Below are 24,186 nucleotides of genomic sequence, written 5' to 3' on the forward strand. Positions count from 1 at the left end.
ACTCCAGAACCCGGCTCAGAGGGAGGTCCGAAGAAACCATCCTACACAGAGGCAGACAGCGAGCGCTCAGCCCTGCTGGCAGCCATCCGTGGGCACAGTGGCACCTGCAGCCTGAGGAAGGTAAGAGGGGCCTCCACAGCCGCCCCCCCCACTCCAGTGATCCCGGGGATGCTGCAACAGCCAGGGCCACCCCCGATTTTGTCAGCAATGCTAAGTCATCCTCGGAGTAGCCACACCAACCGCAGGAGAGGCGTGGCGGGGCAGCCCCTGCACAGAAACTCTCCCCCTCTCCCCCAAACGTGTACGTCTTCCCTGCACATCTAGCTCTGTGCACTCCCCCAAATTCCGGGGACACTGAGCCTGGCTTCAGGGCTTCGATCACCCAGCAGTGGGAGGCGGCAGCGTCTCAACTCAGGGATGGAGTTGCTGGTCTGGCACAGCTGCAGGACCACCTGGACTGGAGCTCGGGGGCAGAGGGTCATCCAGCTTCCAGAGCCAGAGTCCAAGGAAAAGCGGAACGGACACCTTCCCCTCCGTGTTTGGAGGAGGGGTCATCCCCATCGGTTGGTCGTTGGTGTGTGGCCTGGGGGGTCTGTCCAGACACGCCACGGTGAGGCAAGAGGGCAGGGGCCTCAGTAGGGCCAGACTGACAGCCCTCCTCCCTGCCTTCAGTCTCTGACACACCCCCCAGCCCCCAGGAAAGCCCGGGGGTGGGGAGCAGACACGCCCCCTGGGCTGGCTGCACGGTCAGAGACCCTGGGCCACCTCTTGGAAAGGGCCTTTGGGACACTGTCATTTAACCGTCTCGTTGCTAGGTGACGTCCTCCGCCTCTGAGGAGCTCCAGAGCCTCCGCGATGCCGTGCTGTCTGCACCTGGGGCAGACCCCCCGGGGCTGGCAGACCCCCCGGGGCTAGAAGACCTTGGGATCCAGTCCCCACCCGCCCTGCCGCCGCCGCCGCCCCCGTCCCCTCCAGTCACCCAGGCTCCCACCGCATCCCGGACGGCGTCCAGGTCCAGCGCGGGCCCCCTCAGCAACCCAGTGGACGCCAGGCAGGCCTTGATGGACGCCATCCGCTCAGGCACAGGGGCCGCGAGGTTGAGAAAGGTGAGGATGCGTGACTGCGCGTGCGCGCTCGCGTGGGCAGACGCGCGCTCAGCATGGTGCGAAGTCGCTGCCAAACTGGCTCCTGGGATGCAGGGAGGGCTCCAGTGCACTCCTAACCCCTGCGCGCGTTTCCACCACCCACGGCTGCCTCTGATGCAGGACGGCCACCTGTCATGCATCCTGAAGGGCCTGCACCACACTCGTGGCCTCCGGCCGGGGTCCAGAAGACAGCATAAATGGTTAATTAATTCATCTTTCTCTCTTTCCTTCTTTCTTTCATATTTTTTTTTTCTTTCGCCATCATACATTTTGAAAATTATTGCATGTGACATCCCTTGGCAGAGCACACGTTTCTGGTTTTTCTAAAGCTTCTCCTCTATCTGGTCTTATGCCGGTCTGTACATTTATGCCTACCTAGTCCCTGAAAGCGGTGGAATTTGTGGCGTCCGAAGTAGGATTCCCAAAGTGAAAGGGGCTTTGGGCCAGATGGATTTTGAGATCTCCTTTAACTCCAAAATGATTCTATGCATAGACTGACCCTCTCTCCCTGCCTGTTTCTAGTGGGTGGAGGAGTTAGGCTAATAATAGGGTGGTGGTGACAGGTATTATTTTCTGAGAGATTATGTCCAGATCCTAAGCTTAAGTTCTCACATGTACCCGAAGAGGTCAGTACTAAGATGATCCTCATTTTACACAGAAAGTGAATGAGGCTCAGAAAACCTGAGTAACTGGCCCTTGTTCACATAGGGCTGGACCCAGACAGGGGTCAGTCTGGGCACAGAATGTCCACGCTACACTTGTCTGAAAGAGAGCAGCTGACCCACGAGACCGGTGGGCCACTTCCACAGAGGGCGGCAGGCTTTGCTGAAAAGGGTTCCCACCCAGGAGCCTAGGGCCTCAAGGTAGTGCTCGCTGAAGCCGGGACACCCAGCGGTGCCACCCTGGGCAGGAGCGGTCTGAGCACCACTGCCTGGGAGAGTTCCTGGGGCCACGGCCATGGCTCCCGGGTCAGCCCCAGAGCGTGTCCATGTGATGGAGAGGCATCCATGCTGTGTGCTGTGGCCCCGACAGGGACCCAAGACATCACGTAGGGAGGATGCTGAATGCAATTCATCACTGAAAGCACAGCCCAGCCTCAGGATGCTGGAAAAAGCAAATGTGCTTAACCACATGGCACTGGATGGCAGCCAGTTTCACACTTTCTCCTTTGGATGGGGGGGTGAGGGGAGGGCAGTTAAGTTTTATTGAGGGCTTTTGGGTTTTCTTTACTTTTTTTTCATTTCTATAGAATTTATATATTTATGAACTTAGAACTTTTATTACATAGAATGAGGGAAAGGTGAAGAAATTGGGGTGAATGGCTAAATAAGTGTCCTAATAAATGGACCATGTGGATTCTGATGAAGACAGCTCTGGAATTCAACCCTGGGACAACCTCTTTCCTCCAAGCACATTGCAATATGAATTGAAAGTAAGTGCCTGTCCGTGGGTCAGAATGGCCATCATCAAAAAGTCTACAAATAATAAAAGCTGGAGAAGGTGTGGAGAAAAGGGAACCCTCCTACACTGTTGGCGGGAATGTAAATTGGTGCAGCCACTATGGGGAACAGTATGGAGGTTCCTCAGAAAACTAAAAATAGAGTTGCCATATGATCCAGCAATCCCACTCCTGGGCATATATCTGCAGAAAACTCTAATTCGAGAAGATACATGCACCCCAATGTTCATCGCAGCACTATTTACAATAGCCAAGCCATGGAAACAACCTACATGTCCATCGACAGATGAATGGATAAAGAAGATGTGGTACATATATACAATGGAATATTACTCAGCCATAAAAAAATAAAATAATACAATTTGCAGCAACATGGATGGACCTAGAGATTATCATACTAACTGAGGTAAGTCAGACAGAGAAAGACAAATATCATATGATATCATCTATATGTGGAATCTGAAAAAATGATACAAATGAACTTATTTATGAAACAGAAACAGACTCTTGACATAGAAAACAAACTTACGGTACCAAAGGGGAAAGGTGGCGGGGAGGACAAATTAGGAATTTAGGACTAACAGATACACATGACTATATATAAAATAGATAATCAACAAGGACCTACTCTATAGCCCAGGGAACTCTACTCAATATCTTGTAATAAACTATAGTGGAAAAGAATCTGAAAAAGAATACCTGTATAGTTTAGATATACATACATCCATATATAACTGAATCACTTGGCTGTACTCCTGAAACTAACACAGTATTGTAAATCAACTATAGTTCAGTTAAAAAAAAAAAAAAAAAGGGCTTCCCTGGTGGCGCAGTGGTTGAGAGTCCGCCTGCCGAGGCAGGGGACGCGGGTTCGTGCCCCGGTCCGGGAAGATCCCACGTGCCGCGGAGCGGCTGGGCCCGTGAGCCATGGCCACTGAGCCTGCGCGTCTGGAGCCTGTGCTCCGCAAGGGGAGAGGCCACAACAGTGAGAGGCCCGCGTACCACAAAAAAAAGAAAAAAAGAAATGAAAAGAAAAGAAAAAGGAAGTGCCGGTCGTTCTCAGAGAATCCAAAGCAACACAGCTGGTTATCAACCTTGATGGTCTGGCTGGTCTGAGGGAACGATTTCGAGTCTCTAAAACACTGTTTCAAAGTAAGAACCACATGACGTCTACATCCTGAGTCAGATTTTTCAGGGGTTTGAGCCTACTCATCTGCAATTTTCTAGTATTTATCGCGTCACTTTACATTGAGGTTTGAGATAATTATCCACGTCATTTGAGCTTTTGATACAGTTTGAGTAATGCTGACTGTGATTACATGAAGGCTGTACTCGTTTCTCACATACACCATCTCATTGGCTGCTTCTGGATCGTTTCAAATAGCTGTTACTCTGTCCACCTCCCAGGAGTCGTGTGCATCAGGGGCCCAGAGAGCAAAGCCTGCCTGGGCTTGCACAGTGGGGAAGAGGCCACCACTGCAACCTTGAACCTCAGGCTTTCTCTCTCTTAGAACGTGTGCCCATGCCTTCCAGAAAATAATTTTAAAAAACAAGTTTGGGAACTGTCCAGAAGAGCAGCGGAAGCTGTTTGTGCCACGAGAGAGAAAGTGGGGAGAAACACAAGGACAGTGGTAGGAGGGGCTGGGACCAGGCGAGACCTGCTGGCCAGTGGGTGGGGACCCAGACGGGTGTGTGTGTGTATATCCACACAGCGGGCAGCGCGGCCCCAGCAGTGCCTGCAGGAAAGGTCCAGGGGGGCTGAGGCGAGGCCGTTGCTCATCTGGATCTCAGCTTTGTAGCAGCAGCTTCACATGGCAGTCAAAACCCCACGTTTGGACTGTTTCTTGGATTAATCTAAGTGTTGGACCTGCGTTACCCATCCTGGGAAGGGTGAGGCAGTGAGTCTGGCGCGTCTGAGGTTTTGATGCCCTTGGGCTGCAAGCCGGGCCTGAGTAAGCATGATGAGGGTGACCTGGGAGACCCTGTCCCTTTGCCTACCCAATGCACCACATCTTACCTAGAGGCCTAAGGGCTGAGTGACAGGACTGTGTCACTGCTCTACACAGCGACCCAGACCCCCTCCCCTCTCCCCTGCTTACACTCTGCATCTCAGGGCCACGTAAAACCTGCCGAAGGACATGTGACTTCGGAGGCCAGGACCTGGACAGTCCATCCACCCAGAAGCCTCAGCTCAGCCTCCATCAGGGACACCCAGGTGTGGCCAGGCCAACCTCACCTGGAACCAATGGTTGTCCTCCTGGAGGTGTGCACCTGACCTCGTTTGCGACTGCCTTGCCCTCCCTATTGGTTTGGAACAGCAGACCTGTGACACCAGGGGACACACGTGCGATCCAGGTGACCAGGGCCAACTGTACCTTCTCTGAGGAGTCTAGTTAGGCGGCACTTGTCTGCAGGCCGCTGGCCATGAAGGTCTCTGTGGCTTCGCAGCCGATGCAGTTTGGGATGTGTTACGGCATTTACACCTCGAGTCATTTGAGCTTTGCCTCTTTAGCTTTCTTTCACCTTTTGGGCTTTTAAAGTTGCATAACCTCAAGGAAAGTTGAGCTAAGTGCGGGACTCCTGGGTCCAAGCGGTGTGGATTCTCAGTACGAGCAGAGGCCCCCTCATCCTTGGTGTTCAGTGATGCTCCAGGATGCGTGCAGCCAGGATAGCGTCCTGGACTGAGGGGTGTTCCCGGCTCTGCTGGGTGGTGTGGGGGGCTGCAGTGAGTGAGTCCTCCAGGCGTCCTCCTCCAGGAGAAGCAGGGCGTCCGGCTGTCCCAGGAGAGCTGGCAGAGGTGAGGGACTCACTGCTAAAGCGGGCAGCCACTCACCCTTCCCTGAACACACGTTTTGCGTCGGTGACGATGCTGCTTACGCTAAAAGACCAAAGGGTCGATTTGATGTAGGAGGAATCATCACCTTAAAAGTGAGTTGGCGGGTTTCCCTGGTGGCACAGTGGTTGAGAGTCCGCCTGCCGATGCAGGGGACACAGGTTCGTGCCCCGGTCCGGGAGGATCCCACGTGCCGCGGAGCGGCTGGGCCCGTGAGCCATGGCCGCTGAGCCTGCGTGTCCGGAGCCTGTGCTCCGCAGTGGGAGAGGCCACAGCAGTGAGAGGCCCGCGTACAGCAAAAAAAAAAAAAAAAAAAAAAAAAGTGAGTTGGCCGTTTTTCGAGGCGATCGAAAGTCTGTGTACCTCCCCGCCTCCGTGTTTGCGGTTATCAGAGGCGTGGCCCGCTCTGTGTCTTCCCTCCAGCCCCAGATAACAGCATCCTCAGCTCTGCTCTGTCCGCTGCCACTTCCGCAGTGGACACTGCCCTCCCTTGCTGGGGGCAGGGCTCAAATGGACCCCAGAATCCGCTTCCGCCTTCCGCTCCATCCTGCATTCTTATTCATGGTGAAACTGTGTGCACTGCACAGCCTTTGTCGGTCTGTTTTAAATGCATTGTTTCAGAGGGCCTGGAATGGACACCAAGTGCCCTTTCAATCCGTGTTTATATTTAACACATTCACACGTCCAGCCATTCATTTCGCAAGCATTTCCTGAGAACCCACCAGGGTCCAGAGACTGTAGTAGCTGCTTGAGATGGAGAGATGAATGAAGTATTGTCTGTGCCCCCGGGGGACTCTCAGCCAGGAGAGAAAGAAGGGGTTGGGGGTTTGTCCTTGGCCTTAGGGACATCTCACAAAGTTAGAGACCTGGTGAAAGCCCCAAGCCCTTTTCCTCGTGTGCCCTAGCTTTCCTCCAAGGAGGGCAGAGAGCGAGCATCTCCTCTGTCCAGACCTTCCTGGACTGAAAGTCTGCAGCTTCCATTCCACAGATGGGAAAGTGGGGCACAGATGTCCTGAGGGCCTCGTCCAGGCCTTAACTAGGTCAGTGCCGCTGCCCAGCCAGACTCCGCGTCAGCCCGACATGGGCGGACGCCTCTGGGAAATGCCTCATTAAGCCCCGTGGTGGGCACGCCGCGACCGGGCCCTCCCAGGTGTGCGTTTTCCCACCCCAGGCATTAACTGATTCAGATCACACGTGTGTCCTGGCGCTTGGCCTTGGCAGGAGACCCTGTGAGAAGTGATTAGACATGTGACACCATCACCGTCAAAGCCCGGGGAGCCCCTGAGCCAGGACGGAAAAGCAGCAGCAACAGTGAGAGTCTGTTCTTCTACGCCTGAGCATCTTCCCTCATGGGCGAGAGAAACCCGAGTTCTGTGACTGCGGATTAGCTCATGAGAACGCTCAGCAGCAGCAACTCTAGGCCGTGCTGGGCTCGGCAACGCACAGTGTAGACCTTTGATGTGTTTCAGTGAAGTGGGGAGAGTTCAGAGGCGCAGGCAGGTTAGTTCTGTCTTTGCTGCCCTGAGACCCTCCTGCCTATACAGACCTGTGTTTCCTGCATGCGGAACCCAGGGATGCCTGTCACCGCTGCAGGGACCCCTCAGGGCCCTCATGGGTGCGGTTCCCTATTCCTGGAAGGAAAACGTTTCAGCTCCTAGTGTTACCAGCTAATCCCCAGTTGTCGTGGATTAACCTCAAGCCCCCAGAAGGTCTCCCCCAGCCCCCAGGCTGGAGGAGGTTCCCCATCAGAGCCTCACCTCGCTTCCCCTCATAACCGCATCGCAGTCTAATTTCAGCCGCGATCTGTGTAACTCCTGTGTGATGCTTGCCTTGCAGCCACACCGTGAGCTCCCGCAGGTCCCAGCACCTTGCACAGCCCCAGACACAGAGTGGGTGCTCAGTCACTATCTTTTGGGGGAAGGCAGAGAGGGCGCCCATTCTTTGCCACCATATTGCCTGGCTCTCCAGGCCAGTGGCCGAGGGCAACTCGGGGTCCCCGTGCTCAGAACTCATCTATTTCATAATCGTGATACACTTGCCAAGAATCCACTTCCCGCTGGAAGAAACCACCTTCTTTTCCTTTGGAGAATAAGGTAAGTTCTGGACATCTCCGGTCTTCTGCCGACGGTCCCGCCCCCGTTCTGCAAAGCTGGCTGACAGCTGCATGGCTGGGTCCCTTGGGAGTCCCTTAGCACCCCCCCCCCAGGAACTCATCTGTCTGGGTAGAAAGAAGGGACCTGAGACAGAGAATCCTGTCGCTCCCTGACAACTTCTTTCCTTCCCCTGGACACTGGCCCTCTGTCACCACTGTTCATTTTACCTTTTTCCGTATACACGTCATTTTCCTTGGCAGGTGAGGAAGCAAAATTAAACTTGGATATTTTTACAGCTTTCTGACTTGGCCTCAAACTGCAAGCTTTTTGTCCCTTCATTGATTTTCTTCTTGTCCAACCAAAATAAGAAAGAATCTTTCAGGAAGCTTGAAACCTTTGGGATGCCAGGAACCCTTCCAGTGTTTTTCTTCCAAGCTGCGCCTTGCAGCGCGCCCTCCTGCCCCCAGGGGGCGCCCGCTGTCCTCCTTGCCCACCTGAATTGGGTCCCACCCATCCCGGGGCAGGTCCACGGGTCACGTGAGTGGGCGCTGGGCAGCAGAACGCTCCCCTGCCCCAACCTAAGTGGCGACCACTTACCAGTGTGGCTTTAAGCTTGGGTTGACACTAATGGCCATGGGTGTGGTTTAGGCTACCTCGTGGGCAATTCCATCACCAAGCTGTCTTTGTTGAATTGTCCAAGTCAGAGCTTTTTAAGGCTGTGCTTCTTCAGTTTCCTTCTGGACACCAAAGTTCAGGAGTTCTCCTTTTCCTTCCTAGATATTTTCTTCGTTTACTGAGAACTTTTACAATCTGCATGCAGCCATCCCGTTGCTATCAGTGGTGATGAAAGCACCTTCTAGGTCTCAACCAGCCAGGGATTCAAATACCCCCCAGCCCGGGTTTTCTGCACCAGCGACACTCAGGTTGCCAGGCTGGTGTGAAGCGGGCTCGCTGCCAGGAGAGCAGGGGATGTCCAGCCCCCGCTTCCTTCACTCGTCTGCCCTGTAGCTCCCCTCGCTGGGTCACAGCCCCACGTACTACCCCTCTGTGTCCTGGGAAGTCTACCTGAGCAACTTGGAACCGCCTTCTGGAAGTGGCTTCTCCCAGTTGGGCTAGGCTTTAGGTGACCGAGGCGTGCAGGATATCTCCTGCCTCACCCCCAAACCTCCGTTCAGTTGTCATCTCATCCCGGCCACCAGGACGCTGGTGCTGGGATGAGATGAAGTGATGGTGGCGCTGGTGACAACGCGATGAGGTGTACCTCGAGCCTCACGGGGCGGGTCTGTAGTGCAAATCCCATCATCCCCATTTACCGGGGAAGGGGGGGGCACCCCCTCCCTGAGACTCGCCCAGCCCGGATGCAAAGTCAGTATATCCATACAATGAATTACTACCCAGCAATAAAAGGCAGGTACACGCAACAACGCGGATGAATCACAAAGTAATTATGCTGAGTGAAAGAAGTCAGGCCAAAGCTAAAGCCAGGCCAAAAAATAAATAAATATATGTCAAAACATACCAAGTTTTACACTTTAAATGCGTGCAGTTTATCATATATCAATTAATTTGTTAACAATAACAGTCAAGATACATTTTAAAATTCCCTCCCCCTCCTAAGGACCCGATCCCACCACTGCCTAGCGCTCTGCTTCCTTCACTGTAGCTTCTAGATGTCCTGCCCACTTGTGCTGCTCCATTTCCCCAGCATCCACTCCCCACCGGCCTCCTCCTGGCCACGCTCAGAACCACCCTCGTCAAGGTCACAATGCTGCTAGTGCCCTTGGATGCAAGAATAGCGCCCTTTATTCTCCTGACCCTTTTCAAAGGTCAGGAAATGGGATAAACGTACTGTTAACAGGATGCTGGCTGCATGTTCCAATAACAGGCTCAAACTGTTCTTCTCTGTCCAGCACACACACTCTTTTCCCTGTTTCTTGGACATACTTTAGCAAACGGATTGTGCTTTTCCAAACTGACAATTAAAATCTTTGTTTTCAAGTTAGAGGTGTCTCACTGCTAAAGGTGTCTAGAGTTTGAAGACAAACCCATTGAAAATGTAACTAACATAATGTTTAAACATAAGCTCATCTGTGTCTCCCACCCTGGGGGCCCCCCGGTTCCCGTTGCACTGTTTGCTGTCACCACGTGCATCCTTGTGGACGCGCGCTCCCCGTGGCTCGGCAAGCGCGCTGCCCATTTCCCCTGCCCCTCTGGCCACGTTCTGAGTCTCCTCTGCCCAAGGCTGCATGCGGCCCTGGACAGAGTCCCAAGACCTCTTGTCTTCCAAATCTCCTCATTCTCCCAGGCAGACCCTTCACCGTCCGGACCGCTGGCCCCCAATCCCACCTCCATCCTGAGCTGCCCTGTGCATCGGACACGAATCTTCCGTGCCCTCCTTGACGTCCACCGTGTGTGTCCCATGGGCTCCATCCAAATCAGCAGGCCCAGTCTCCTCTCTCCACGCCCCCAAACTCCACATCTCATCCCGTTTCATTGCTCAGCTGGTGTGGACGCCGCTGCAGCCAAGGACACACTGATGGGCCGGTGTGCTCGTAAGAAGCGAGCGGGTGGAACCCTGCAGCCGTGGTCGTGGCCTGGGGCCATGTCCTCTTCTCAGATGAGCCCGCTGGGGATGGCTACTTCCTAGTATTTGGTTCAGGCTGAGACAGCGCTTTACACCCCGGTTCTCCCATCGTTATATTAGAGGCCGTACCCACAGTGCTGAGAATGGCAGTAATGCGTCAGTGATTGAGTCGAGCTGAAGTTTTAACGAGATGAGACTCGTGGAGGGCTTGGAATGGTACCTGACACACTGTAAGTGCACAGGAAGTATTCCAGGTGGTGTGTGTTGTTGGCATTATAAGAAATCCGCTTGGGTCCTTGGATGTTCGCTCTGATAACACACTGAAAAGTAGGACTAGATGCCCAGCTCCCAGCGCTGTTCCATTGAGAATGTGCTGAGCTCGGTGGAACCACAGTGAGAAATCCAGTGCTCCTTTCACATGGTTTCACGTGAATCTGTCGCTTTTCTCAAAAATGCTGTTCGCCTTGGCCTTCAGAGGCACAGAACTGTTTCCTTCAAGATTGTGCAGGCACGTTTTCTGCACTTGGGCATCCCAGGAGCATGCAGGGCTGGACTCAGAGTGGCAGGGTGAGCTCACGCATCGAGTGGGCTGGGAACGTGTGGGTTTGGAGCCGCCCCCACTCACTGGCACCCAGCAAGTCCTGCTCCCTGGGGACGGGATGGGGCTGGATGACGTGGTTCCAGCCCCAGAGTCCCCACACCAGCAGTGAGAGACACAGCTGCTGGGAGACCGTGGCAGGCCAGGTAACCCACCACACGAGGGGGCGATCGGACCTGCCCACCCAGGACTGGAAGCAGGAATGCCTTTGGCCAAGAGATGGTCTGAACGCTTCTTGAAGAAGGAGTCCTCGTTTTCCAGCAGGAAAGGGGCATCCCCAAAGGAGAAACCCCACATGCAGAGACCAGCCCAGGAGAGGGACCCCTAACAGACTCAGAGGCTGGGAGGGAGCTCAGAGGGGGCCAGGGCTGGGGCCGGCTGACGGCTCTGGGACCTGCAGACACATCTTAGACCCTCCAGCAGTTCCCGATCTTCTTTCCTGAAGGCAGTAGCAGCTCCCTGAGAGCATTCAGGCGCGTTGTTTGTGTTTCTGAGAGATTTCTCCTTGGGGCTAAAGGTTTGATGGGTACAGTGTAAACTCTCGTTGTGCTGGGAAAGGAACAATGCAAGGAGAGATCGGCACACAGGTCCTCTGCACCCGGATACCTGCGCCCTGGGCTCCGCGTTGTGCCCTGAGTAACTGTGGGTCTTTTTTTTTTTTTTTACATCGTTATTGGAGTATAATTGCTTTACAATGGTGTGTTAGTTTCTGCTGTATAACAAAGTGAATCAGTTATACATATACATCTGTTCCCATATCCCCTCCCTCTTGCATCTCCCTCCCTCCCTCCCACCCTCCCTATCCCACCCCTCTAGGGGGTCACAAAGCACCGAGCTGATCTCCCTGTGCTATGCGGCTGCTTCCCACTAGCTATCTACCTTACGTTTGGTAGTGTATACATGTCCATGCCTCTCTCTCGCTTTGTCACAGCTTACCCTTCCCCCTCCCCGTATCCTCAAGTCCATTCTCTAGTAGGTCTGTGTCTTTATTCCCGTTTTACCCCTAGGTTCTTCATGACATTTTTTTTTAATTCCATATATACGTGTTAGCATACGGTATTTGTCTTTCTCTTTCTGACTTACTTCACTCTGTATGACAGACTCTAGGTCTATCCACCTCATTACAAATAGCTCAGTTTCGTTTCTTTTTATGGCTGAGTAGTATGCCGTTGTACACATGTGCCACATCTTCTTTACCCATTCGTCCGATGATGGACACTTAGGTGGTTTCCAGCTCCGGGCTGTTGTGAATGGAGCTGCAGTGAACATTTTGGTTCATGACTCCTTTTGAATTACTGGGCATATACCCTGAGAAAACTGTGCTTCTTTCTTCACTGCAGGCGCCCTTGCTCGTGTGACTCAGCAACAAGATGCGATCGTGGCAGAGACCCCCGTGCAGGATGCTGACCACTCACGAGCACCACCCGGCAAGGGACATAGGGGTCTGGAGGCTTCCTGGTCTCCAGGCCCAAACTCACCTCCTTGACTCTCAGTCTGTCTCACGGTTCAAAGGGATGGGGATACCCCTCGGCCACGCGGCTTGTGCCAAGGAAATGTATTTGCCTCTGAATATTTAAAGTTGCCAATAAACTGTTCTTGTTGGCAGGTGAATGGGACTATAAACGCTGGAGCCCAACACACTTAATTACATCGATAGACAAAGTGGAAAGAATCATGCCTTAGACCGATTGTGGACCTTGGAGACTTACCACATGTAGATGCTTAAAGCCATTTAGTTGTTGAAAATCTTTCTGAATTCTAGGGAAAATATATAAATCAGTTGAAACAATCTGAATGTCATATGCTACTTGATGTAAGAAAAAAGAGTTGGGAGGCTTTTTCAAAGGTGACTTCACTGAGTAATGAAAGTATTGGATCCTTATTCCTCAAACGTTTGGGGTGAAAACCTCATGGAGGGTAGCAGACCATGATCTGTCCAACTCAGTCTATTCAAAATCAACCACGATCACCCAGAATAACAATCAAACGTGATGTATGAACGTGGCAGGTCTGAGTTTTCCTGAGGTGTTGGCTGCGATCAGAAGGGCATTGGAGAGGATGGCAGTGCCCACTTGGATGGCTGTCCCCCAGCGGGCTGTGATGTAGCGCAGCCCTCCCCAGCTAAGGGCTGAGCACGGAGCCTGGAGGCTGCCCTGGGAGCCTGAGAAATCCTCTGCGGGGCAGAAGCGTGGATGCTGGGTGTCTGCATGTTATCCAGATCAGATCAAACTCATGCTGATGTTTCACAATGTGGATTTGGTCTCCATGCTTTTGCCCAGCAGGTGAATGGCTGCTGTGGATCATGTGGCAGCCTTTTCATAGCACACAGCACCCAGTCTCTGGTATTTATCTTAGAGGTCAACTACGGCTGTAGAAAAAGCTCTTGAAGAGATTACTAGAAATCAAGAGGAATTCCTGCAATAAAATTTCTGTCTTAATGAAGCAACAAATATGGCGAGATCCTTCGAATGTTTCACGATTTCAGAGCCGGGCGTCACGTAGGACGGAAACTGCTCTGCGTTGTCTGATGAATGCCACTCACCTTCCCCAGGGCGGCCAGGGCATCCAGCCAATCGCTGTCACACCACACTGTCTCTACTGTTGGTCTTTTAGTGCCACAAATAAAAGGAAATGAAAGTGTAGCCTTCGTGTGGATTTCATGACTTCATACCGCAGTTTGTTTGGATACCCTGTGCCCAAGATAGAAAGGAGACATTTGTTTATTCAATTGGTACTTAGGACTGCTTGCTACCCTCTCCTGGGCACTTGTTACAGCGACACCAAAACAGGCAGGAATCCCTGCCTTCGTGGCACGTGAATCATAGTGGAGGAGACAGACCATAAGCGAAGTAAGTGAACAATATACTGAGTATACTTAGGTGCTGGTAAGTGATTCGGAGAAAAACATGAAAAGGGATGAAGCATAAATAGGGGGATGAAGAAAGGCCTCTTGCTACAGTGACATCTTAGTAAAAACCTGGAGGAAAGGAGAGGGCCAAGCATGGGTGGACGCCTAGCTGGCAGGGAAAAGAGAAGGTACAAAGGTCCTGAGGCAGGATTTTGCCTGGAGCGTTGGAGGAATGAGAGGAGCATAGTGTAGAAGTGTGTGTGGGTGACTGGGGTCCATACACTTTCCCTGGCCTCTGGCCCCTGGTCCTCACACACGACTTGGGGCCCCATGTCCCAGAGCAGCCTTGCTCCCCAGCATATGTGACGGGAGCAGAAGCGGGCCCTGAGGACGAGGAGGGCGGTCCCTTGGGCGCACACCCACCTCATATTGCTCACAAGGGGAGGGACCAACCTGATACTAAATGTATACCTTGTTGCATTATGTTATCCTCTGTACCCCACACTGGGTGTGGGCTGTGCGTGAGGGATGGGACAGCCTTCTGCATCGTGCTTTTGCCTTTTTGCAGAGCATTTCCCCGTTGTGCTTGGCGGTTCTCAGGTTCAGTGGTGGTGAGGCACCATTTTCCAGACGAGGATACTGAGTCCAGGAAGACTAAGCAACTGATGAAGCAGCTTCATCGCGTTACCCTCGTTCTTAAATCAGTGGTTCTATGATCCCTGTTCCTACAGCATTAAATCTGAACTCCTAAGCCTGTAAGCCCCCTCAGCAGTCCGAGGCTTCAGCCTCAGCTCACATCCACATGGAACCACCACCACGGCACTGATGCATCCCGAGGGCACGTGGCACGCCCCTCACCCCTCGCGCACTTCCCCTGCCATAAACGTGCAGCTCCCCCCACCGCGCACCCCACCAACTGGGAAATCCAGCACTGTGCCCACGATGCTGCTCCACACACACACACACACACCCTCCCCGTGTGCTCCTGCATCCGGGCCTCCTCGCTGCCCCTGTAAGCTCACTTCTGCTGTCAAAGCCACCCTTCCCCACATATCACTCCTCAAGTCAGCCCCTCACCTGCCTTTCTGCCCACAGTGCGTCAGCCTTAAGGCAGGGAGCAGGTCTGAATGAGCTTTCCGGGCCCAGAACACATGGCCCTGTGTGCCAGGAAAAGGCCTGGTTTACACAGCGTAATTACTAATCGTGTCTCTTCTGTCTCCCCAAAGGTCCCCGTGTGGACACTACACTCAGTGGTGTCCCTCACTGTCAGGTCCAGTGAGGTATTCAGTAAGTGCCCAGTGAGAGAACGAGCATCCTGGGAAGTGAGACTGGAGCCAGGTGTCCTGTGTCCAATCCAGGGTTTGCCCCATTTTCGCTCTGCCTTCTGTCGGAAGGAACTCAGAGGAAGGACCGGAGAGACCAGGGGGCAGACCCCCAGGGTCCAGGCGGCTGAGAGGCTCTCAGAAGGAGCTGAGAGAAGGGCCTTCAGGGAAGCCTTCCCGTCCCTGGCTCTGGCCTCAGGCCTCCGATCGGGCCCTGGAATCACCTGACTTCTTCCGTGCTGAGAGCCAGGACCATTTTCCCCATCTTCCTGGACCACGTCATTTCCTCATCCCTGCGGCAGGCCTAGGGGCAGAGAAGTGGCAGTTCTGCCTCTTGTGTATCTTTAGAGCAGCAACCTACTTACCAAGAAGTCCATCCGTAAAAGGGGTTCGGGCCCGGCTGGGTGATCATGCGGCTGCCCCACTGCCTTCAGGGGGACCCCATGATGGATGGTGAGCCCAGGACTGTGGGCTGGACCTCGTGACAAAATCTGGGTGGAGCCTGCGCTTCTGGATCTGGTCTGCGGCTCGTGGCCTTCCCTCTGCCCTGCTCAGCCTTGAGGCAGTGAAACAGGTCACCCCGGGGAGAAAATTCCAGAAGGACCTGCTTAGTCAATGGCTGATGGGCAAATGCCCAACTGTGGGGTGGAAGGGAGATTTCCTAGGAGACAGATGGCTGTGAGTGGCTGGAAAGCCTCTGAATTGCAGTGAAGGGAGAGTGGAATTATCCTCAGGGACCGGTCTGCAGCCGGAGGGCACGGCTGGCCGAGCCCAGGCCTGAGGGCAGGAGACAAGCAAGGTGGTGGCATTTGGGAGATCAGGAGTCAGCTGAAAAGGGTGGCGTGACGGGCAGCTCAGAAACGAGGCAGTGTGAGATGAGAGCAACTGGCCGCCCTAGAGAGAATACGCCTGGTTTTCACGTGCCAGTGGAACTTAAAAACTGACGATATTTCAGGACACACAGAAACATCTGCACAGGCCTGTGGCCGGCCTGTGTTTTGCGGCAGGTCTGAGCAGAGGAACCAGCCCCTGTCCTGTGACCTGGTGTCACACCAGCGTCCACCAAGGACAGCTCGGGGCCTATGGGTGACGTCATCCCTCTTGCTGCTTTGGGCAGCCTGTGAGTCGTAAGCAGGACTCAGAGAACCAGGAATGACAAATGTAATTTCCTGGTGAGCAATCGCATGACCTCATCAAAACATTTGCTGGCACCAAGGATTAGCCCACGAGGGCCCCCACAGAAATCGAGCCACAGAAAAGCTCATGGGAAGTCAGGGCGGGAACCTGGCTCCCGAAGGTAACCCTTGGGGGTTCCCGGGCACCCCTGGTCCTGTCTGAGCTGGGGCTTCCCACGTGGGGGAATGCTGTCTCTGCAGCCCTGGAGATTGTGGCTCTGAGTCACCTGTCACCGGACCATTCTCTGATGAGACACTCTGCAGGGTAAAGATGAGTAGAGAGAGGAGGCCAGGTGCCTGGCTTGTGCCCAGGAGAAATCCAGCTCTAGTGAGACCGGGCACTGTGAAATGCTTAGACCCGTCGGGCAAATGTATTCTGCCTCTCATCCAGAGGAGGAAACTGGAGCGTAGGAAAACAACAGTCATTTGCCGAGATGACACAGCAGGCGAGTGTCTGAGCAAGAGCTGAGCGTGTGTGCTGGAGGCCTATGCCCTCTGCTGCTGCTCTCGGGGTGCCCAGTGGCCCACAGTCAGCAGGACCCAGTGTGGCCCCAAGGGGATGCAGCAGTGGACTCCGGGTGGGTCCCATCTGGAACATCTACCCTGACACAGGTTTCCCAGACCACAGGCTCCTGGGGCGAACGTGGCACCCAGTCCTGAGCTGAGAGGATTTATTTTCTCTTCTCCACTTGCTCGCTTTTACCAGATTTTCTTTCTTAAGCAAGTACTCATCTGATTGTTTCAAAATTAGGCATGGACAGTCGCTGTATGTGACACTGAGGCGGCCTGGGAGATGGATAAGGCTGTTGGCTGAGTCATGTCTAAGTGCTCCTGGTTTCCCCGGTCCCTGGTTCCCATGATCTTAAGGTTCCCCAATTCTGACTCTGGACTCCAGCCTGGCTCCCAACCCTAGGGGCCACCCTCTGAGCATCTCCCAGTGACTTCCCCATAGCAGTTGTGGCTGTCAGCCCACAGCCCCTGTTTTCTGTGGGCTCCTGCCAGAGAAGGGCAACCTGTCTGGGATTATCTAACCCATCAGAACACTGTTTCAACTTTGGTGAACCACTGAATGGTGCTATCGGTGGGAACCGCACACCTGCCTGCAGAATGAATGATTCACGCCCTTGCTTCCCTCACAGCAGCTCTCTGGATTAAGCAGCCTTGGCATTTGGCCTGGCCTTTTAGACATTGCTCTGGTTTCAGATCCAACCCACACAGGTACTGGTAAGCAGGTACTGGTAAGAGGCATGTTATAGGGTGGTTAGGATGTGACTCTGGAATCGGAAAGCCCCAGACGTGAATCTCAGCTCTGTTCACACACCTGCCCAGGCCACATGACGGGGACAAGTGATTTAACCTCTGAGTTTCCTCACCTACAGCATCAGCAAAAGTCGTTTTGATAGCTCACGATGATAAATGTGTGTGCTGAGCACAGAGCACGGCACACAGAAAGCCCTCAGTAAAAGCTAATTAACATGGTAGTGGAGATACTCTTTATTAATAAACAAGTTCATTTATTAGTTCTAACAATTTTTTGACGGAGTCTTTAGGATTTTCTACATATAGTAGCATGTCATCTGCAAACAGTGACAGTTTTACTTTTCTGTTCCAATTTGGATTCCTTTTATTTCTTTTTCTTATCTGACTGCTGTGGCTAGGACTTTTTATAAAACTATGTCAAATGAAAGTGATGAGAGTGGACATCCTTGTCTTGTTCCTGATTTTAGAGAAAAAGCTTTCAGTGATCTTAGAGAAAAAGCTTTCAGCTTTTCACTGCTGAGTATGATGTTAGCTGTGGGTTGGTCATATATGGGCTTTATTATTATGATGTATGTTCCCTCAATACCCATTTTGTTGAGAGTTTTTATCATAAATGGATTTTTAAATTTAATTTTATTTATTTTTTTATACAGCAGGTTCTTATTAGTTATCCATTTTATACATGTTAATGTATAAATGGATGTGGAAGTTTGTCAGAAGCTTTTTCTGCATCGATTGAGATGATCATAATATTTTTATCCTTCCTTTGTTAATGTGATGTATCACATTTACTAATTTGCAGATATTGAACCATCCTTGCACCCCTGGAATAAATTCCACTTGATCATGGTGTATTATCCTTTTAATATATTGTTGAATTAATTTTGCTAATATTTTGTTCAGGGCTTTTGCATCTATGTTCGTCAGGAGTGTTGGCCTATAATTTTTTTTCTTGCAGCATCCCTGTTTAATCCATGCTAAGGAGGTCTGAAGAGAGTGTTGGTCTGAAAAGACAAGATCCATGGATTCTAGTTTCAGGCTATGTCATGCATGGCTGTGTGGCATTAAGCAAGTCACCCTTTCTCTCTGATCTGCAGAGTCTTGTAAAGCGAAGGACTTGGAGTAAATGATTTCTGGGCACCCGGTGTACTGGAATTATGCTTCTCAGCCCCAAAATTTCTGTTGCTCGTGTCAGCCAGTGTCTCAGGAAACAAAGTCTTACTCGAATGATTTAAGGAAATTTTAAAGCAAAGGTTATTAACTAAAGTGAGGGCAGGGTTTAAGGAAAGTAATAAACCCAGGGCAAGCAACAGGGAGGGTCCTTACCATTCCTCAGTCTGTAAAGGCAAGGGGAGGGGCAGTTACTGCAAGCTGGCAGGAGTTCTAGGTGTAGCTGTAGGTGGCTGGACAGGAGACGTGACCTTAGAGAGAAACACAGCTACTGCCAAACCATGGACGGGCAGAGATGATAAATACCCCGGACTGTCTCTTCTGCCCTTCTGCTTCTTCTGGTGTGTCCCACTGTCGAAATCCAACCAAAACTCACAGGCAAGAGAACTTGTTGATGCAATCCATGTCTACTCAGCCTCCAGGAGTAGACAGTAAGGTGGGGAAGAATAGAAAGAAGTTCTGGAAAGGCAAAGGGAATATCCATCCCAATTCCTAATGAGGAAAATTCAAAACAAAATCTCAGCACATCATCAGAGCAGTGATGTTTTAAAGAAAACGTAGAATATGGCTTTGAACTAACAACACCAATAAATATCTGAATTCAGTTGGAATTTGTACTTCTTCCAAGGGAAACAGGGTTTAATTTTTCTCTACACCAACTGGAAGTCTGCCACCTCCTTTTTCCTCTGACGTTATTATTAATGAGGAAATGTGTCTTCATTTCTCTCATTTACCAAAAGCAACCATTCATTCATTTCCCTTCCTAAATAATGCAGGTGGCCAAAAAGTCCAAAGCTGCTCCGTTTACCTTGCAATTAATAAGCTTTTCTGACTGTGAAGATAAAAAGATAGAGTCTCCTATTTTGATCATTGTTTCAGCAAGCTACCTTATCCCTGTCTCTTCAGGGCCTGAAATGAGCCAACTCCAAGGAAAAAAGAAATGCTTAAGAAATTAGACAGTACTGATGAATTACAGATTTATTTAAAAGGATAGTGATTCACTGGGAATGTGAAATGTCCAAGGACCCAAAATGCAATTAAGCTGGAAGGTGCCAGCAATATAAATTAGGCACCGACAGTTTCCAATTAGTAATTGCATGGCCATGTGACAAATACATCAGCTCTGGAACTCTCAGGAGATTTAGAGACTGAGGAGGGAAGAGAACAGGTCTTGAGCAAAATCAGACAGGAATGAGCATGAGTAGGGCTGGGACCTTCCTCCTTCTCAAGCTCAACAACCACTGAAGGCCATTATGTGCCGGGCATGGGCTACAGGCTGGAGACCAGTAATGTCAGGACCACGGTTCCTCCCCAGAGGGGACTCTGCCTTGTGGGAAGCCAGGAAGGCGAGGCAAGGGGTACATTACGAGGAGTGCACGCAGCGCTGTAGACACCTGGAAGGTCGGTCCCAAACCACAGCCAGGATGCCAAAAAAGCTTCCCGGAGCAGGTGACATCTAGGTGATGACCAAAGAGTGAGGAGTTAGCTAGTCATTCTGGACAGAGGAAGTGTGCAGTGACGCCAGAGCAAAGCAGAGCAAGGTGGGAAGTTTCAGAAAGCAAGGCTTCAGAATGCTTTGGTGCTTCCTAAGCCACAAGTGTAGCCTTCATCCTAAAGGCCATGGGGAGTCTTTGAAGGGTCTTTAAGGAGGGAGTGGCAAGACCGATTCACAAACGTCGCTCTAACTACAGAATGGTTGATGGTTGAGAAGCCAGAGGGGAGGACGTAAAACCAGTTAGGAAGTGAGCACTGGCAATCCACGCCCGCGAGGAGAGAGGGGGAGTTACGGGGCTTTTCCTGGCTACCCACAAGGTCAAGCAGAGAGTTCCAGAATGTGTCAGAAGCTGAAAACAGGCAAGTGCTTGCCAAGACACCCCGTACCTGACTCAGAAATTAAACATGTCAGTAACCGTAGATGCGGTGAATAAAATGTGATAAACTGAGGACCCACAAGATTTCCCATCATTCATGTGCAATCAACACAATGAGCACAATGATGGGTTACGTTGTGCTTTCTGTTATTGCAGGGTTTTTTTAATGATAATAATGATCAGAGAGCTTTCTCTGCATTCCCAGTATTCCATAGGTAACTAGTAATGAACACTATTCACGATAACTGCCTGTGTTACTTTCTGCCACCCACCCATCACACAAACCAGAAACCCAAGAGGCATCCTCTCCCCTCTCCCCAGAGCCGATCCACCAGGACCGTGGCCCACTTCGCTTCATCAAAACCCAGAATAACTTTGTTCTGCCCATCTTTGTCTCCTCTACTGCCAGTTCCCGAAATCTCCATACGCGATTGGCTCTGTTTCTGAATTTCTTCCTCTGTTTTCTTGTCTGTCTAACCATGCATGAAGAGCACAGTTTTCATCATGGAGTCTTACTAATGATTATTATGTTTTAATGTATAAAAGGGCTAGCCTTCCAAAGTTGCTCTTCATTTAATGTCATTTATTTAGGTCTTCATTCTAGACCATTTATTCTTCCAAATCAAATTTAAAATCAACTTGCTTAACCTCAGAAAAAAATATGGTATTTTTATTGAGTTATCAATGAATTATAAATTAAATCTGAGAAAGTCAACATAATACACATACATGTGTGTGTGTGTATATATATATATATACATATATATATATATATATATATATATATATATATATATATATATATATACATGTGGATATTTATTTGTCCAGTTTTTTTTTTGCGGTACGCGGGCCTCTCACTGTTGTGGCCTCTCTCATTGCAGAGCACAGGCTCCGGACACGCAGGCTCAGCAGCCATGGCTCACGGGCCCAGCCGCTCCCCGGCATGTGGCATCTTCCTGGACCGGGACACGAACCCGTGTCCCCTGCATCGGCAGGCAGACGCTCAACCACTGCGCCACCAGGGAAGCCCAGCATGTACCTTTTTGAATTATAGTTTTGCCTGGGTATATGCCCAGGAGTGGGATTACTGGGTCAAATGGTAATTCTATTTTTAGTTTTCTGAGGGTTCCTCAGAAAACCTTCATACTGTTCTCCATAGTGGCTGCACCAATTTACATTTCACCAACAGTGTAGGAGGGTTCCCTTTTCTCCACACCCTCTCCAGCATTTGTTATTTGCAGACTTTTTGGTGATGGCCATTTTGACTGGTGTGAGGTGGTACCTCATTGTAGTTTTGATTTGCATTTCTCTAATAATTAGTGATCTTGAGCATCTTTTCATGTGCCTACTGACCATCTTTCTGTAAGAAGCTGCCTTTTGATCTGGGTTATTAATCCATCTTAAGTTTTTTTAATCACAAATGGGTACTGAATTTTGTTAACCCTTTTTGGCATCTATCAAGAGAATAGAATTTTTCTGCTTCGATCTATTAACATACTGGGTTATATTAATAGATTCCCTAGTATTGAATCACTTTTGCATTTCTGAAATATGCACCATTCGGTCACAGTGAATTCATATTTACATGAGCTATTGGATTCTATTTACCATTATTTTACTTACTTTTTTTTTTTTTCCGTACGCGGGCCTCTCACTGCCGTGGCCTCTCCCGTTGTGGAGCACAGGCTCGGACGCGCAGGCTCAGCGGCCATGGCTCACGGGCCCAGCCGCTCCACGGCATGTGGGATCCTCCCAGACCGGGGCACGAAGCCGTGTCCCCTGCATCGGCAGGCGGACCCTCAACCACTGCGCCCCCAGGGAGGCCCTGTTTAATATTTTTGCATTGAAAGTCATGTGCGAGATTGGGCTGTAATTGCTTTTTCGGATTGCATTTGTCCAGGTTCGGTATCCATATCATACTTGCTTCAAGCCCTTCTGGTTTAAAGCTCTGGAATCTTTTAAGTACCACTGCAATTATCTGATTTTGAATGATTTTGCAGGATTTTCCTAGGAAACCATCTAGTCATGGTGCTTATTTGTAAGGAAGAATGTTCACTACTTTTTCTGTTTCTTCTGTGGGAATTGGTCTGATGATCCTTTCTATGCCTGTGGGAGTCAGCTTTGGTAAATTATATTTCCTAAAAAGTTACCCATCTAAGTTGTCAAACTTAGCTGCAGAACATTCTGCTAAATGTATAATTTCTTTTTATTCCCTCTTTGGATGACTGTTTTCCTGTAGTCATCTTTTATTTTGTGTACCTGTGCTTTCTCTCATTCTTCATTTATTTTATTAAGCTGGCTAATGGCTTATCAATTTTGTTGCTATTCTTTTCAAAGAGCAAGCTTTATATTTTCTTATTAAATTCTGCTGTGGATTTTATTTCCAAATCTTTAATTTCTGCTTTAGTGTCATCGATTACTTCTTTCTCTCCACTTACTTTGTTGCCCTCTCCAGTTTTTTGACTTGTCAACTCATTTGTACGGATTCATTTTTTGTAGAGTATTCACTGCTATGAATTTTAGACTCTGATGTATTGTGTTTCTATTATTGTGATTTTCTAGAAGTTCTGAAACTTAGTTTTGTATTTCCCCTTTGAGCCAAGGGTTGCTTAATAGCCAATGGCTGCCTAGTGAAATGATCCCCAACAGAAAGAAAACAAGGACGGGAGTCCCGCAGTTGCCCTGACTTACTGCCTTGAGCCGGTTTCCAAATTATTGGAGGGCTCTTTAAAATGTGTTGTTAATTTTTATATTATTGCATCACAGTCATAAATCCTGTTCATATTATTTTATTTGGGGGAGCTACTGAAGATGTTTTCACATACCTTAAAATATGGTCAGTTTTTAAGTTCCACTCACACTTGAAAAGCAGGTGTATTCTCTATAGCCGGGTTTTACAACCCTATGTGTCTCTGTAAAACTTAACCTACTGATTTTGCTGCCTAGGCATTTTGTGTTCTTATTAACTGTTTTGTCTGCTTGACTTGTCTTCAACTGAGAAGAACTTTCCTGTTATGAATGTGTCGTGGTCTCTTTCTCCTCTAGTTTCTGCTTCATAAAAGTTATTGCTCTGGGCTTCCCTGGTGGCGCAAGTGGTTGAGAGTCCGCCTGCCGATGCAGGGGACTCGGGTTCGTGCCCTGGTCCGGGAAGATCCCACATGCCGCGGAGCGGCTGGGCCCATGAGCCATGGCCGCTGAGCCTGCGCGTCTAGAGCCTGTGCTCTGCAATGGGAGAGGCCACAACAGTGAGAGGCCCGCGTACTGCAAAAAAAAAAAAAAAAAAAAAAAAAAAAAGTTATTGCTCTGATGTTGAATGCATAGGCATCCATAATTCTTTCATTTTCTTTACAAATTTTTTATCTGTGTATTATTGATGTTTGGATTTGTTGTGTTTTAATTGGCTTGGAGGGCTTGGATTCTGCCTTTTCAGATCATCTCTTCATTTGGGTTGCCTTATGTAAATCCTGAGATGAGGGTTCAGATGCAAGTGGTTTATTTGAGAAGTGAAGAAAACACTGCTGAGGGTGGGAAGGGTGTCAGGGGTGGGTGAACAGCCCATAAGTGGTGGTTATAAAGCCATTTACTGCCCTGCCTCCAGAGCTTTATTCCCCTTGGCAATCCTAGCTGTCAGTGCCTCAGGGTTATCCTGTCCAAGGGGAGAGGGTGCTGGTAAATATACATGTATACCAACCTCCATCATTGATTCATTGAGGACCGATCCCAGAGGATATTAATCCTCTAGCACTCAGGCCTGCCACACAGGTAACAAAGCCCCTGAATCCAGAGAAAGCCACCATGCAAAGAAATGATGCACTGGAACTGTGG

The 24,186-nt window shown here is 50.3% G+C and overlaps 1 protein-coding gene across 12 annotated transcripts in view; it reads left to right on the plus strand.

The window, feature by feature from the left end:
* COBL (cordon-bleu WH2 repeat protein) overlaps positions 1 to 13,333 on the plus strand; it is a 257,272-nt gene extending 243,939 nt beyond the window's left edge. For 3 of the 12 annotated variants that reach the window (XM_082632726.1, XM_082632727.1, XM_082632729.1), the window contains 2 exons: positions 1 to 120; positions 816 to 1,504. In XM_082632726.1, the coding sequence (XP_082488852.1) occupies positions 1 to 120; positions 816 to 1,472 (777 nt within the window). In that variant the 3' untranslated portion in view covers positions 1,473 to 1,504. Of the gene's footprint in view, positions 121 to 815; positions 1,508 to 12,052 lie in introns of those variants that run through there. The other 9 variants (XM_082632718.1, XM_082632731.1, XM_082632730.1 and 6 more) reach the window with 6 other exon arrangements.
* The last annotated feature ends 10,853 nt before the right edge of the window (positions 13,334 to 24,186 follow it).

This window comes from Mesoplodon mirus (assembly GCF_964341445.2).
Source record: "Mesoplodon mirus genome assembly, chromosome: 9".
NCBI classification, from domain to species: Eukaryota; Metazoa; Chordata; class Mammalia; order Artiodactyla; family Ziphiidae; genus Mesoplodon; species Mesoplodon mirus.